The sequence below is a fragment of the Chanodichthys erythropterus genome, chromosome 9, assembly GCF_024489055.1.
Source record: "Chanodichthys erythropterus isolate Z2021 chromosome 9, ASM2448905v1, whole genome shotgun sequence".
Taxonomy (NCBI): domain Eukaryota; kingdom Metazoa; phylum Chordata; class Actinopteri; order Cypriniformes; family Xenocyprididae; genus Chanodichthys; species Chanodichthys erythropterus.
The window spans coordinates 22,384,359-22,401,194 of record NC_090229.1 but is presented as its reverse complement, the minus strand read 5'-3'; the positions used below and the strand labels follow the sequence as shown (position 1 = coordinate 22,401,194).

The 16,836-nt window shown below is 36.4% G+C and overlaps 1 protein-coding gene across 4 annotated transcripts in view; it reads left to right on the top strand.

Moving 5' to 3' along the window:
- Positions 1 to 7,338: 7,338 nt before the first annotated feature.
- The window catches only part of kazna (kazrin, periplakin interacting protein a), a 51,434-nt gene continuing 41,936 nt past the window's right edge, over positions 7,339 to 16,836 (top strand). For 3 of the 4 annotated variants that reach the window (XM_067393895.1, XM_067393896.1, XM_067393894.1), the window contains exon 1: positions 7,339 to 7,777. In XM_067393895.1, coding sequence (XP_067249996.1) covers positions 7,597 to 7,777 — 181 coding nt within the window. In that variant the 5' untranslated portion in view covers positions 7,339 to 7,596. Of the gene's footprint in view, positions 7,778 to 12,721; positions 12,913 to 16,836 lie in introns of those variants that run through there. The other variant, XM_067393898.1, reaches the window with a different exon arrangement.

Genomic DNA, 16,836 nt, shown 5'->3' with positions numbered 1-16,836 from the left:
TCTTGAAAATTTGATTTGTTTTCTCCTGTTATTCACGGCATATCCTGTCTTATGATATACAATAGTACACTAATATAATAAAAACCTTTTGCACAAAAAATACAATGTGAGTTATGTCTTTAAGCAAGCTTTTAGCTAGCATTTAACTAAACCTAACTAACAACCCTGTACACAAATGTAGTTAAAGCAGCTAAAGTCTAATGGCCATAAAGATACTAAATGATTAGTAAATGTTTATGAACATTTACAAATGATGAATAGTTTCAACTTTAGATTGGGTATTGCAAAACATGAACTAGTGATTAATAATTTATTTGTAAAGATGTGTGAATAGGGTGAATTCAGAGCATTTGGGACACTTTTTTGTCATTGATACGGCTGTTTTAATGGTAATAATAATTAGTAAATGTTTCTAAACATTTACAAATGATGATTAGTTTCCACTTTAGATTGGGTCCTGCAAAAACATGAACAAATAATTAGTAAATGATTTGTTAATATGTGTAAATAGTAATAGTCTACAAAACAAACAAAGACCAAATATGTCACGTTTACAGACTGTGGTTATGAGTTAATGAATGTTAACCTCATAACTGACATTTTTAAGCATTTCAGTTCACATTAAATAATGATCTGTTAAAAATTAGGTAATGTTTAATAAGTTCATTAGTAAACATTAACATGCATATTATCTCATATTTCTAGGTATGTGAATATATATTACCTAATGATCTGTTAAGCATTATATAATGTTTGCTAATGATTTATTAATGAAAATTATTATAGTGTTATGTATTTTTGATCAAATAAATGAAGTCTTGGTGAGCATAAAAGATTTCTTTCAAAAGCATTTGGTATATTTTTGTTTATAATTTGTCGAATTTCCCAAAAATATGCGGTAGAATGTTGTGTTGGTCATTGTGAAAGCGAGTGTTCAAGTATAGGTGTGAGTATGTTTGTTTGTTGTGTGTGTGGTTGGACAGACAATTTCCCTATCCCATCTGCTCCTCCTGGCTGAATCAAACCCTGATGAGCCGAAACCTCCCCCCTTTCCCAGACCAGAGATCCATCAGCCAACCTGCCACTCAAGGCCAAAGGGGGGCTGGAAATGATAATGTTGCTGCCATCTTCCTGTCCTCTTCCTATAATTTTTAATAACCCGAAGCACACGCTCACTTCTCACGCCGTTCACTCACACATAAACACATTTATTTCGAGTGAGCTTTTAATAGGGTTACAAGGTTTATCATGACTTGATGATTAAAAACCTTGCCGATTCAAGCCTCACGCTCCACATTGATGACCCTCAGTATGAATCAGGCCTAGACGGGACCTAGCAAGGTCCAGACTAATCTCACCGGTTAGTCCCTGGGGGACTGATGAGGTCTGCTAGAGTCAATTTGCTATTCCTCATCAAGCCTAACTCACCACACAAACACACACACACACGCGCGCACACACACTGGTCAGTGTGCAAAGGCCCAGCTGGTTCTCAGAGGGCACATGTCACAAATGACTAACGTATCCCATAATGCCATCTGCTTCTGATATCCCAGAAGGCCTCCAACCAATCAGAAACACATGGTCACCAAAGAAATACCTGACTGACATTAGAGGGCCGGCTGTTGCCATGGTGATGAGCCCATCTTGGATGATCGCTTCAAACTCCAACAACAAATTGTTTTAGCGGTTATGTGCATGAGTGTCAGGTTTGTGTTTAAAGGGTTAGTTCACCAAAAATGAAAATTACTCCATGATTTACTCACCCTCAAGCAATCCTAGGCGTATATGACTTTCTTCTTTCAGACGAACACAATCAGAGTTGTATTAAATAATATCCTGGCTCTTCCAAGCTTTATAATGGCAGTAAATAGAGGATGAGATTTTGAAGCCCAAAAAAGTGCATCCATCCACGACTCCAGGGGGGTTAATAAAGGCGTTTGTTTGAGAAAAATATCCAGATTTAAAACTTTAAAAATGAAAATATTTGGCTTCTGACAGATGGCCATACACATAGATTTACAGCGAAAGAGTGAACTCTGACATATTGACGAACACGGAAGCTCAGAGGAGAGAGCAAAACAAAGCACCGGTCATGAATTAGAAATTTGAAACGAGAATTTTTAAAGAGAAATGTCAGAGGATTTCGATATAGGAGAAGAGGAGCTTGAATTTGTTGGCCAGCCCTATTTGTTTGAATAGTGAGAGGCGTCAAAGCTTACGCTACTCCTACATTGCGGCAGGGGTTAACTCTTTTGGCGTAAGTTGATGTGCGTACAGCCGTCTGCTGGTTATTTTAGTTTTTACAGTTTTAAATATGGATATTTTTCTTACACAAATGCATCGCTTCGCTTCAGAAGGTCTTTATTAACCCCCTGGAGTTGTGTGGATATATTATGATAGATGGATGCACTTTTTTGGGCTTCAAAATATCATCCTCTATTCACTGCCATTATAAAGCTTGGGAGAGCCAGGACATTATTTAATATAACTCCAGTCGTATTCGTCTGAAAGAAGAAAGTCATATACACCTACTATGGCTTGAGGGTGAGTAAAATTATCCCTTTAAGGTTTGAGTCAGTTTGGGATCGGGCAAGATGCTTAGTAAGTGTCTCGATAGGTGTATGGGCGAGGGTCTGGCTGGTCTATTGTGTCTGGATGTGTAAGAGCTACATTAATTGTCTCTCCTCTCCTCATTTTCCTGCTCAGCAGAGCGGAGAGAGAGACAGAGAGAAAGGGAGAGGGCAAAGGACAAGGGAGAGGAAGATTCAGTGGGGCATAAGAGAAGAAGACAAAGAAAACCAGAGGAGATTACACAAAAAGTGTAAATAAGAAAAATGGGATCTCATTCTTTCTTTTAAATCTCATTACAGCAAAGCCAGAAAGTAGTAATTAAAATCAGGCATGATGAAAAACTCTGTTTCTCAAATGGTGAGGATCTTTCATATCTATAAAACAGCTGCTGGATGAGAGACTCGGGCTCTGGGATTTGAAAGTATTTAAAGGGATAGTGAAAATTCTATCATATCTTAAGGCCCCAGTATACTCACTGCAAAGTTCTTTTTTGTTCTTTGCTTAGGGGCAAAAAGAAGTTTAAAGTATTTGAGTAGTGGAATACTGTCAGTGAACATCCCGCTGCTGGATGTACACTTTCACAAAAAAATGACAGTGGTGAGAAAACAGCAGTTAAGAAATCATCTGATCAAAGTGATGTGGATGTTTGCACTAGCTCTGCAATTTGTCTCTCCAGTCAAGTCCCATTATGTTAATTTATATGACACTTCATAAGCAATATAAAAGATTGCAGCTTTACAGTATTAAATATGAACAGTGTCCATGTCACTTTCAATTAGAAGTACAAATTCAATTTCTAATATAAATTTCCAGTGCGATTATGTTTTTACTCACATCTACGGAAGAGGATTAGGGCCAAGCAATAATAAAAAAAATAAAACCATCTTGAGATTAAAGTTGTTAAATTTACAGAAAAAACACATTAAATTCTTGAGAAAAAAAGTCGAGATAAAATGTTGGGAATAAACTTGTTAAATTACGAGAAAAAACTTGTTATATTACGAGAAAAAACTTGTTAAATTTCTAGAAAAAATGTCAAGATAAAATGTTGAGAATAAACTCGTTATATTATGAGAAAAAACTCTTTAAATTTCGAGAAAAAAGTCAAGATAAATTGTTGAGAAAAAAAATTGTTATATTACGAGAAAAAACTCGTTATATTACGAGAAAAAACTTGTTAAATTTCTAGAAAAAAGTCCAGATAAAATGTTGAGAATAAACTCGTTATATTACGAGAAAAAACTTGTTAAATTTTGAGAAAAAAGTCAAGATAAAATGTTGAGAATAAACTCGTTATATTACGAGAAAAAACTCTTTAAATTTCGAGAAAAAAGTCAAGATAAATTGTTGAGAAAAAAAATTGTTATATTACGAGAAAAAACTCGTTATATTACGAGAAAAAACTTGTTAAATTTCTAGAAAAAAGTCCAGATAAAATGTTGAGAATAAACTCGTTATATTACGAGAAAAAACTTGTTAAATTTTGAGAAAAAAGTCAAGATAAAATGTTGAGAATAAACTCGTTATATTACGAGAAAAAACTCTTTAAATTTCGAGAAAAAAGTCAAGATAAAATGTTAAGAATAAACTTGTTATAGATAAAGAGAGTTTTTTCTCGAAATTCAACAACTTTAATCTCGAGATGGTTTTATTTTTTTATTATTGCTTGGCCCTAATCCTCTTCCGTACACATCTGACCTCAACAGACTGAACAGAAGAAATGAACTGAAGAAGATTTCCATGTCAAAAAAGGCAGCGCCTCAGAGAACACCTACAGTACTTATGCTCATATAACTTATGTAATCACCACAGACCAATGGTAATTGTCACAAGGTTTACCAGCTGGAGTGAACTTTTCTGGATTTAATGACATCAAACCAGTTCGTTCTGCGATTTTGCTTGAAGCATATTGAGGCCTTGAAACACACAAAAAATATATATTTAAAAAAAAAATTCAGTGGTTTTTGTTTAGGTTACCAACATTCTTCAAAATATTTTCTTTTGTGTTATGTATGTGTTATGTCTTATGTAGAATAAAGAAAATCATATAAGTTTGGAATGACATGAGGGTGAGTAAATGATGACAGAATGTTCATTTTTGGGTGAACTATCCCTTTAAGTGTTGCAGTTGTTACAAGTACTGAAGAGGTCAGTGGAAAACAGTCCTCCATCAGGGATTTTTGGCACCGTTTGTGACTGACAATAAACACATTGAGAGAGACAGCTGAATGTCACCCTCACACACCGCTCTGACAGCAGCCTGGAGGAAGTGATGTCATAAACAGAGGGAGGTGTTGTCATCTGCTTCAAAATACAAGCTGAATGCATGTGTTATATATCACACAGTACGCTGCTCACCTGCAGTTATATGTTACTCTCATTCTCTTTAACGTTTTTTTTTTTTTTTTCCATCCATGTGAGTAGCAATTACTTTCAGCCGGTGGTCAGCATCACACGTCCTAAGAGGGATGTGGTCAGTGAGGACATTGTTCAGGGACTTGGGACTAAATTAACACAGAAAAAAGACTTGGAATGAAATACTACGTCATTGCTTACCAAATACTGTGCAATACTGTATACTAGCTGCTATTATTGTGCAACAGAACACATTAAGGTGCAGCCACATTTCGGCAAAAATATGTGGGCAAAAAAGATTCATTGTCCATTGTCAATAGTGTAGCGATGCATGAAGCATGGCTCTCACAGAAGACACTTTCAAAGCAAGCAGATTTCTGTTGGTCAGTGTGGTGAATTCACATGATTAACTTGAACCTAATGTGACATCTTGCCCTTATGCAAAACTCCTGATTGTGCAGATTCCTACTGAAATTACTGAATTCTGCCAATGACATTTCACAGACCAACAGTAAATGTGACCTTTATGAAAAGCAAAAAGATTAATATGCTACGTTGTTGTCACATGATGACATTATCATTTTGCTTGTTCAACTAAAAAAATATGTAGAGGCTATTTTGCATTGTTTATTTTTTAAAATGTAAAAGTTACATTTGTACTTTTAATAACTTTTTATGTAAAAATGTCTTTTAGAAACCTCTTGGCAGTCCGATTAAATGAGTCAAGAAAGTGATGTTAAAAATCAGTGATTATTCATCATTTTGGAAATAGAAGGTCAAGTTCAGTCAAAGACCAACAAAGACTAACAAAACCAATTCAATGGCAGCAGCCATGATTTAGCTTTTTTTTTTTTTAAGCAGGTTTTCGTCGACTGAGAATCCAAAGAGTTTTTGAAATGAGTGCATGCGTTAGAACAACCCCCCTCCTTCACAGTTCATTTCAAAGGAACGCCTCCCAAAACTCGTGCACGAGTATTGGAACACGAGTGTTTGTTTACCACCGGCATTCGCTGTGTCGTGTTAGTGGATTCATTATGTCGGACTCACCGCAGGTAACTCATAATCTGCAGTTGTTACTCCTGTCTCCTGACAAAAACATTGCATGCGGCACCTGTGGAGTGTGGAAAGTTACTGGAGCGCAGCCGCGCTCGTCTCTCACAAGGAACGTCACGGCAGTGATTGACAAGCCAGAGGGCCAATCGTTTACGCGATGATCGCTTAAACGATTGGCTGATGTTTTTAAGGCCCTACCTCGTGCACAGATGATGTATATTAATATTATTCCTTTCAGTGCACCTAATAAAGAGTCTTTTATCAGTTAGGAAAGACAGTTTCAAGTAATATTGCAAAAATGTATAAAACAAAACATCCACTTTAGCACCTTTAACATGAAAGAGAGAATGAGAATCTATTGTGGTTCCACCCAGATGTGACAGGACTGACCGCAGTCAGGAAGCTTTTGGGATTCACATTAATGTAGAATCATTTTGTTTATATAGAGGAATGAAGAAAAGCAGAAAGTTGTGTAAAGGGGATTTTTGAAATGTGTCCTTTATTTTGCTTTGGCTTTTGAACTTCCTTACACACACACACATACATTCATACCATTCTTCCAAAACCACATTATTCTGCCATCTCAGGGATGATTGAAGTAAAGAATTTGAGTGGGTACATTAGAACAAAACATATGCTCTTTCTCTCTCTGTCACACATACTGTAGCCTAAGTCTCACAAACACTTTGAATGTGCCAGCTTATTCTCTTCTCTATTATAGTTTGATATAAAACAAATAAATGTATGTGGCAGAGGTATGATGTAAGAGATGGATGAGTAAGGATGAGTGTCACACATAAAGACCTTATATGCCATATTAGTGAAGGTCTCTCTAGATACAATATTTTTCACATTTCACATTAATAACATTTACTATATCCTACACTTTAACCCTCACAGAAACTGACTCACTGTATTAGATTTAAAAAAGGAACATAATTTGGCAGATTTATGAGCCTCTCAAACCGCGAGGAACACTTCAAATGTCCTCACAAGTAGGTGTTTCACTATATTTGTGTTTGGCTATTCACAAATAATTATTATTAATTAATACTAATTATTTTATTTGTTTATTATATTTTTTTTATTATTATTATTAGCTTATATTATTATTTTATACCATAGCTATATACTTTTTCATTAAATAAACATGTGTATTTATTTAGTTAGTTGTGTACTTTTATATATTTTAAAATCCTATACTGTTAAATAAATAGTAAGTTTATGATGCAAATGTGACGTTCTTTTAGATGGGTGCCCTCCTCCTCTCTTCCTCAGATGGTACAGTCCGTTTAAAGAGCCGCTTGGAGTCTCTTGTGCGTTCAACTCTCTCCACGAGAGCGCGCGGCGGAAAGATTCGTTTAGTGAAGCACGCTGTTTTATTCCTTCCAAAGTCTCTCTTTGTTTATCTTTCTCTCTGACAGCCACGTCCAAACACTGAACAGTATGGGACTTTGAATATCCGTTCTCACCTTGTGGATTTTGGAGGATTTTCTGAGCTTATAAAAGAGAGCACAAGGACAGAATGGGATTTTAGTGTGCTTATGATGCAGCAGGCGACATGACACGCTCCGTGGGTTCTGTGGATTCTCCCCGCAGGCGAAGATCCGGAGAATGATGGACGAGAACAAGCAGCTCGCGCAGCGGATCGATGGCGCGATCCAGTGTGCGAAGCAGGAGGTGGCGAACCTGCGCGCAGAGCTGACAGCCACCGGTCACAGACTGGCGGAACTCGGCGAGCTGGAAGAACCGGGCGAACCGCAGGAACATCATCAACAACAACAGAACCACCACGGTAAGAAACCGCACCTGTGACCGCTCATATCTCTTACCTGTGTGACCTTCGAGTGAATGGACAGAATAGCTACAAACTCTCTCTCTCTCTCTCTCTCTCTCTCTCTTTTCCTCCGTTTCATTCCAGTGGGTTTGTAAGGTGATTCTGTTTTCAGTTTCCTCACTGACAGCTGGGTTGTTTCAGGACAGTTGTAGTAGCCTATGTGGAAAATTGTCAGGACATATTGTTTGTATGTGTGTATGTGTTTAAATACTTTAATTATGAGAGTGTTTGTTCATCAGCAAGTATCAGAAATCAACTTTTTATTATAATAAGACATCTTTGCCCCACTGTAATTGGTTTTCAGTGGAAAATTTTAACCCTTTAATAGCATTTTTTTTTTTCAAACAACAATTGAATTGGTTAATTGAAATGATTCATTGTCAAAACCCATGACTAGACACTATGAAATATTGCATAACCAATCCAGAAATACCAAATTTAACTTTAATGTTTTGAGCATCTGGCCATTGTCACTTTTGGTGGCATTTTAGATATTTCCCTTGCTTAAACAAGATATCCACATGATAAACTGTTTTACTGAGAACCCGAGTAATGTAATCGAGCACTGCTCATGTTTCAGGAAATGGCCCTTCATTTCATTTTCCATTAACGCTGACAGACTAAGTGTACCACACTACAGAAGAGAGAGCATATACCGCTCTCCTGCCATTCTGTTTGCTGTTGTAGCCATTGATTGATTGGTCAGTCCTCTGATTGTCTGCAAGCTGTGTGGTGTAGCTTGGGTTGGCTTTGGTTTTGAGTCTCTTGGGTGTTCAGAGTGATTCTCCGTTTCAGATCCACCTGCGCTCACTGGGTGGAGTGGACACCCTGGGCTGGTGTGGGTCATAACATTTAACAGATGCTTTTTATCCAAAGCAACCTACTGTAGGCCAGAGCCACCCTGGGGGTGTGTGTCTTGCTTAAGGGCACAATGATGAATCAGGATTGTGATTTCTATAATTGCTCAACAATCTCAGATAACTGCTGATGCATTTAATATGCCCTGAAGTGACAGTAAAGCTTTGTTTCACCGTATAAACCTGCGGCCGTCAATTTACACTTTCATACAAGGTTACACAACCGTACAAGGTTAGTCTGTTTGTATGTTTTGATGAGAATGAATCCAGCTTGCACTATAAAATATAATTGTGTAAATAAATATAAAATTGCTTCAGCTGCCATATTTTCACTGTAAATATTTTTTTCAGTGTGCACTTATTACACTGGTCATTTGTGGTGTTCATTTTGTATAATGATCACTAAACTGTATATCTGACTGACCCCTGTCAATTATTTCATACATGTTTAATTATTTAGTAAGCAGCTGTATAACAAGTGGGATAATGTAAAGTCAGTCAGTAGTTATTGCAAAACAAACCCCTTCAGGATGTACATCACAGGATGCTTATTTTATGATTATGCTGGCTAACTGTACATTATGTATGGAATAATTGACGACAGGCCGATGAATTATTAGAAATGAATGCATACCCGGGTCGGTAATGGTAAGGGTGTGCATTATTTTCTAATAATTCAATGGCCCGGAGTCAATTATTCTGCTTATACTGCGGTTACTTACCACACCTCAAGACACTGTTCAGATGTTGTATTTCAAGACATTTGTCAGGTTTTTGTCCTTGTGTGTGAGACTAATTTCTTACGCATCTCATCCCAATCCTCCGTTGCTAGTTCCAAAATGTAATTTTAGAGCTAGTAAAGGAGGCTTGAGCCATTGATGGCAGACAAATACAGTTATCAACGCCATTAAAAGAGAGAGAGAGAGAGCGAGAATAAGCATATTTGAATTATATGACTTGAGTCTGTGCATCTCTCAACAGGAGTTCGACAGCAGTGTCTCTACTCATAGCAAAACTGTAAGTTTATCTACCTCAAGAACTGCACCGTTATTACCTCGCTGGTGAGAAATGTCTTGTAGCTTTTTTACTGATTAATTCGTCTAAGCAGCAAAGACATCACGTTTCTGGGAAAGTGTGTGTCCGTACAGTACTGTGTGTGTGCATTTGAGCGAGCGGGAGAAAGAGTATATATTTTCAGAACATAATAAAACTTATTTTGTGGCAAAAACCATGACAATAATTTGTCATTTTTATCCTATTGTGTATACATTTATTTGCTTGGTCAGTGTTATTGTGGGTTTTGGTTCTTTTGCTGTTCTTTTGAATAACTGAAATAATTTGGTGAAGTGATATGGAACCTTAATGCAGTCAAGACCTGCCTGGAACTACTTTAGCTGTGAACATTTGTCAACCAGTTGTATAGATCATTTAGAACGTTCGTCAACCAATCAGATTCGAGCATTCAACAACCCCGTAGTATAAGCACATTACATACATTGCTGCTATAAAATAATTTGATAAAGAACTAATAATTTTAAAGAACACTAATCTTTCTGTTCCTCAATAAAAATCCATCTCATGTCCACGAATGAATCCTGACACTTCGCAGCTCTCTCTGATTTCATTCAGCACTTCATTGAGAGCTCAGCAGATTGTGATCTTGTGTCTAATGTCCCACATCCACTCCAGGAATGGCACTTTTGGGTTTGGCTTGCCAAGTCGCTTGATGCAATTTATTTGTATGCGCATTCATGTATTTGGCAGATGCTTTTATCCAAAGCGATTTAGAAAGCATTCAGGCTATATTTTTTTATCACTACATGTATTCCCCAGGAATCAAACCCATGACCTTGATGTTGCTAGTGCCTGTTAAGCCACAGTATTTCAGTCTGGCCAAGCTGCTCTATCAGCTAATCGAGACTTTGTTGTTGCTTGTGTCATTTTGCCACATGTCAGAATGCAGGACATGTGTATTGACAAAATAATGACTTATCAAGATGAAAAATCACAAGGACACATGTGCCCAGACATGGGCCTGTCAGTGTAGATGAGAACAGTGCTTATTTATTTCTTGGAAGAGAGCGTAGCAGTGCAGATGGCCCCACAAAGACCTGCTGGTAATGAATGAGACACTAAATGCATACAAATAAACACACACACACACACACACACACACACACAGTCTTGTCTGCTAGTAGTTATTTTCCCAGTTATGGCATAGTATCTACATTAACTATGGGTTGTTATGGGATTTTGAGTTATTTTATTTGCTTAAAGAAGATATTTATGGAGTGTTTCCCCAATATGGCCAGCAAAGGATGTGTCTAAGTGCACTTGGCCGCCATACGTCTGACTTATGTGTTATTGATGTTTCTAAATTGCCTTAATGGCCTGGCTGCATAATTGTTTTGATGTAACAGCTGTCGGCTGCCATGCACATACAGAAGGCTGGTTGTTTCTGTTGATGGGAATTACACTTGCATATACATTTGAGAATAGCAAATCTGAGCTATTTAGTTATGATAAATCACTAACAAAGTAATTTGTAGTAATTCTGCTTTAGTAAAACTTGAGAGACAATACCAACAGAAGATTCGCTCCATGCAGGTGAGCTTGTGTTCATCTTTAGATTATGTCATAGGGGCTGTTCAAGTTTGAATTCCCCATCTATCGGTCTCTAGGCAGCAGTGTGGGTTGCTAGGCAATCTTCTCTCATTATGACATCACAAAGGGGAGGACTGATAATGCAGCTAAAAGCTTTTCTCCCTTCTCTCCATATACGCCTGCACACACTCCAGCTGATCAATGCTTTTAGTTTATCCTGCTGGCAATAATGAGCTATTAAGGGGGTCATTAGCTCTTTAGATTTCGATTATGTTGCGTGGTATAAAAGTGATTATATTTTCATAAGGCCGTTTCTCCATGTGCTTGTCTATCTATTATTAAAATGCTAAATAAATCTAGTTGTTTGTATCCCAGCAAGAACGTGTTTATAGACAGGTGTTTTATGTGTGCGAGCGTGCTGGGATGGGAGCCGGCTGAAAGCAGTCCTGATCCTCATCCCTCAGACGTGTGAACAGCCTAATTTAAATGCAAGACACAAGATGAAACATCACGACATATATCCAGATCAAGCAGCTGGATTGAAGCAGTCAAGAGCTCAGCTCACTCATAAAGACCATTTCCATGCTTGGATCAAAAGGAATCACCATAATTTAAGATGTAAGGCTTTAAATGGCAGTAAAGCAGCATTAAAGGTCAGGATAAATCACCACCATCAAGTTAGAGACAGTTCCGGGCTCAGTTTTAATCTAATATTATTAGACATATGAGTAGGATGTGCTCTCAACTAATCTATGATACCTCATTCTCTCTCTTTATTTGATCCTACTTGAATTCCTGATGGTGCTGACTGATGTTTCAGCTGGCCTGTGATTCTGGCTCCTTTCTTGGGAATGATGTTGTTTAAAGTTGCGATGAAATGGAAGTAGGGACAGAGCTTTTCTTCCATATTGCGTACATCTGAGTGTAGTGGATTATCAAAAAAAAAAAAAAAAAAAAGTAGGCTGAGTACTTGGTTTTATGCATCTGTTGTCGATTGGGTTTTGAAATGTGGCCTTTGCACTCAAAAGGTGAAAGGCGGGTTTGAGGGGTCGTTTACACAACACCATTTTCATATTAAAACGGAAAACTATTTATGCATTTTGGCCATTCATTTACATGACAACTGCTTTTTGGGGGCCTGAAAATACAAACTTTTGAAAAGGGGTTTTAAAGTGCAAGTTTTTAAAGGGGTGGTTCAATGCGATTTCACTTTTTTAACTTTAGTGAGTGTGTAATGTTGCTGCTTGAGCATAAACAGTATCTGCAAACTTACAGCGCTGAAAGTTCAATGCAAACGGAGATATTGTCTTTTAAAGTTATGGCAGTTTATTGCCTACAAAAACAACCGGTTTGGACTACAACACCCCCGGGAACACGCAACAAAGTGGGTCAGGCCATGTCATGCAGCATAATGAAAGTGGAAGAGTTGTGTACACCGGACGCGAGCAGCGCGAGGCGAGGCGTCAAAAGATAATAGAACCCGTTATAGTCTGTGATATTTTCTACACTGGATGCGATGCTGAAGACAGCTTCCAGAATCTACACGAGTTCAATGCTGGATTTGCACAAAGCTAAGCTTTTACTGAAAGATGGAGCAGTTCTCACTTTAAAAGCAGAAGCTGGCTTCAAACTGTAAGTACGTTTTATTGTTTGTGCACTCTAAAAACTAATTCAGGGGACCTTTAGTCATTACTTAAATATATATATATATTGTTGTGAAATAAAAAATCAAGTTCTGAAATGCTGTTAGACTTTTTACTTGTAATTGTTATTTTATTGAGCTTGGATGACACACAAATTATGCCTATTGATTCGATATACTATCATGACTTGTCACAGTTTAACATTTTCAATTAATCAAAAATGTATTTAATTTTATGTTCTGTTAATGTAAAATACATTCTGATGATGACATGTAAACATGTTTCATTGTTTTGAGTTGTATGAACACTTCAACTGGGCTGGGATTTATATTTCCCATCATTCTTTGCCCATGGCACTTGAAAGGGAGAGTAAATGCTAAAATTAAGTGTTATAAAATGTTTTTTTGCACAAGATTAATGGTAAGGGAGATTTAGCAGTAATTAGGGTTTTGTTATGCTAATTTAGAAGAGTTAATGTGTTAATGTGGGTTTTTGGAGAGTTACCATCATGGTGACAAGCGGTGCTTGGTAAGATCATGTTACTTAAAAATGCAGTTTTATTGTATCCAAAAAGCATCTTCATCTTACTTAAAACATTATGTTGGATCAACTTAAATAGTTGCAGTCAAGGGCGTAGATTTGGTTTCAACATTGGGGGGGTTGAACGTATGCTGCCTGTTTGTTTTTTTGTTTTGTTTTTTATATTAAAAAATAATAATCTGTTTTATGTGTAGTGTTATTGGATAATCTATCTATCTATCTATCTATCTATCTATCTATCTATCTATCTATCTATCTATCTATCTATCTATCTATCTATCTATCTATCTATCTATCTATCTATCTATCTATCTATCTATCTATCTATCTATCTATCTATCTATCTATCTATCTATCTATCTATCTATCTATCTATCTATCTATCAGAACTTTATGAAATGTATGTATAATCATTCATCAAATTCTAACATAACGGTGATTCTAAAAAGAAAGAAATGATGTTAAATATTGAAACCGCCAGTAGGCGGCAGCGATTCGCTTTTTTATTGAGTGAGTGAGTGAGTCACTTAAATCGTTCATTCAGCCAATTCGTTCAAAAGTCAGATTAATTTAGCAAGAAAACAAACACCGATGTGAATATTTTTGTCATTGATCATTACAGACACTATTGAAAAATGAACAAACAAAACAGACGGCTGTTTTGGTAACTGGTTACAGTTACACTGATAGTTATGGCTACATTGTAATGGATTAGCTAGCTAAAATATGAGTGTATTACAAAACATTCTCATACCTCCTTCTCAGTACATGCTTTATTCTTTTTAACGGACCAGCGGTTTAATATAGTTGGCTGGGCAGCGGTTCTCTTCATTTTTGGTGCTACCCGCGCTGTCTCATTCAAACAGTAGCTACAGCTCCACTCGCGTTGTTTTGGTGAAAGAGCGAGGCGCGTTGGTTGGGCGTTACCAATCGGTTCAATGGAGGGGGAGAATATTTTTGTCTAATTTATTATGACAAACTCATATTTGAATACAAACAAAATTATTGTTACAAAATAAATGAATTCTACATATTTTTCATTTGATCTGCTGTGATTTTCATGTTGAAATATTGGGGGGGTTGTAACTGAAGCATTTGAATATTGGGGGGGTGACCTCCCCCCCATCCCCCCCACAAACTACGCCCCTGGTTGCAGTCATGTTGACAATTATTAAGCTCATGTTACTTAGAAATGTGTTTTAATTATGGCAAAAAAATCCAAGTATGTTGGATCAACTCAAAATATTGCTTTGAATTAATGTAATTCTCCCAATTGGCTTAAGTTAAAAATTCTAGTGGAAAACGTTAACATATTTTTTTTTTGTTAAACCAATGTTTTAATTGTTAGAGTGTACATGTCTTTTAAACGTATAGTTCTGTTGCTATTTTTTTGGTTGCATCAAGGACATATACTGTACAAAGAGCAACTCGTTTTTGCTTCGCTAGCCAGTTAGCTGTATTATAGTGCATACTTCTCCAACAAACACCAACAAACGTCTATGTTCGTAGACAAACAGTTGTTCGTGCTGTAAAGTAAACGCTACCTTTGCAATAATGCGACTAATCAGTCATGTATTCAGCTACAGTAAAGCTTTAATCAGGATAAAACTGTATATTGAAAGCTGACAAACAGCAGTGACAGAATATCTAAACACTTTTGACACAAATACAAAATGAAATACCATTCATAAACGTCCTTTAAAAGCCGAGATTGCTGTTCATCTAGGTCTGATTCGGGCTCAATTTGATACAGCAATATAATCAAATTGAGCATACAATATAACCGAAGCCCACGTAACCGGTAACAAATGGTAAGGGGCGTGGAAATAACCAATAACCAATATGAGCACATTGCATATTTCGGAGGGAGTGGCTTCATAGAAGCAGGAAGTCAAACAAGCCGTTCATATGACAGTGGAAACAGAGGTATAGAATAAAGCTAAAATATATGAAAAATACAGCGTTTTCAAAAAAACGAAGCATTAAGACAAAGCATGTTAAACTGCGCCCCAAAAACACAATCAAGCCTAGAAAAAAAACATTGAACCACCCCTTTAAAAATGATTCCATTATCATTTCTGTGTAAACTACAAAAATCAAATTTTGAAAACGGTCATGCGCATACGTATAATGTGTTCAGTCTATAGGTGCATAAAGTTTTTCTTTACAATGTGACATCGCCAACTACTGGCCTGACATGCATTATACATCTTTTTCATGGATCCGTGTGAACGGCAATTGTTTTCACAGCGTTGTCGTCTGTAATCAGAAAATGCAAAGGAATACCTTTCCGCTTTTAGTACATTGTTGTCATGTAAATAAATATACACTAAGTCAAGTCACTTTTATTTATATAGCGCTTAATACAGTACAGATTGGTTTAAAGCAGCTTTACAGTGATAACAGGGAAATGATTTAAAGCTGCTGTCCACGATTTTTGGCCCTCTAGCGGTTAATAAACAGAACTGCACGCGTCTTGCGGAAGAACATATGTCTATGGCAGTTACTGTGATACTCTGCGGCGAGTCCTACCAGTCTGGTCTGAAATAGTCTGAATATAAACACTTATTATAAGTGTACCATAATGATTCAGGATAAGACAAAAACACGGTCTGGAAAATGGATTAATGTTGTATATTCTCATTATATAATTTTTGTACATTTTTAACACAAAAAAAGTTGCAGACTGCAGCTTTAATGATGCAAACAGTTCATTTTGGCTGTACAGCAGCTCTAAAAGAAAATAGTGTCATTGTTTAGCTGAAGTCAGTTCAGTGTTCAGTGTCCATTGTAAAGATCATCAATTATTAAATTAGTTAATTTCATCTATAAAGCAGTTCTGCAGAAAACAGTGATGTCATCGTCCAGCTCAGTTCACTTCTCATTGGACTAAATAATTAGAAAAGTCCTGCATGTCTTCAGAAGGTCAAGTTATGACATTTAATTAAACATTACAAGGTCAAATTGTTTAAAAAAAAAAAAATATATATATATATATATATATATATATATATATATATATATATATATATATATATATATATATATATATATATATATATATATATATATATATATATATATTATACATTGATGAATTGTTCACATTATGATCAATAACATGCATTTAGAAAATAGATACATTGAAATTGAATGTGACTTAACCTTTATTCGCTTGATTAATGCAGGCTCATCAATCATTTTATTTTACTGATAATGGTGCCCTACTCTATTTTCTGATGATGTAAAGTCAATCTTGTACCTTGTTAATATTCACTCCCTCTTACCTCAAGAATTTTGTGACTTGCTTATTTTTACGCCTTAGACCAAAACAACAACAGCAAAAAAATCCTGATTATAAGTGTGCTGAAAT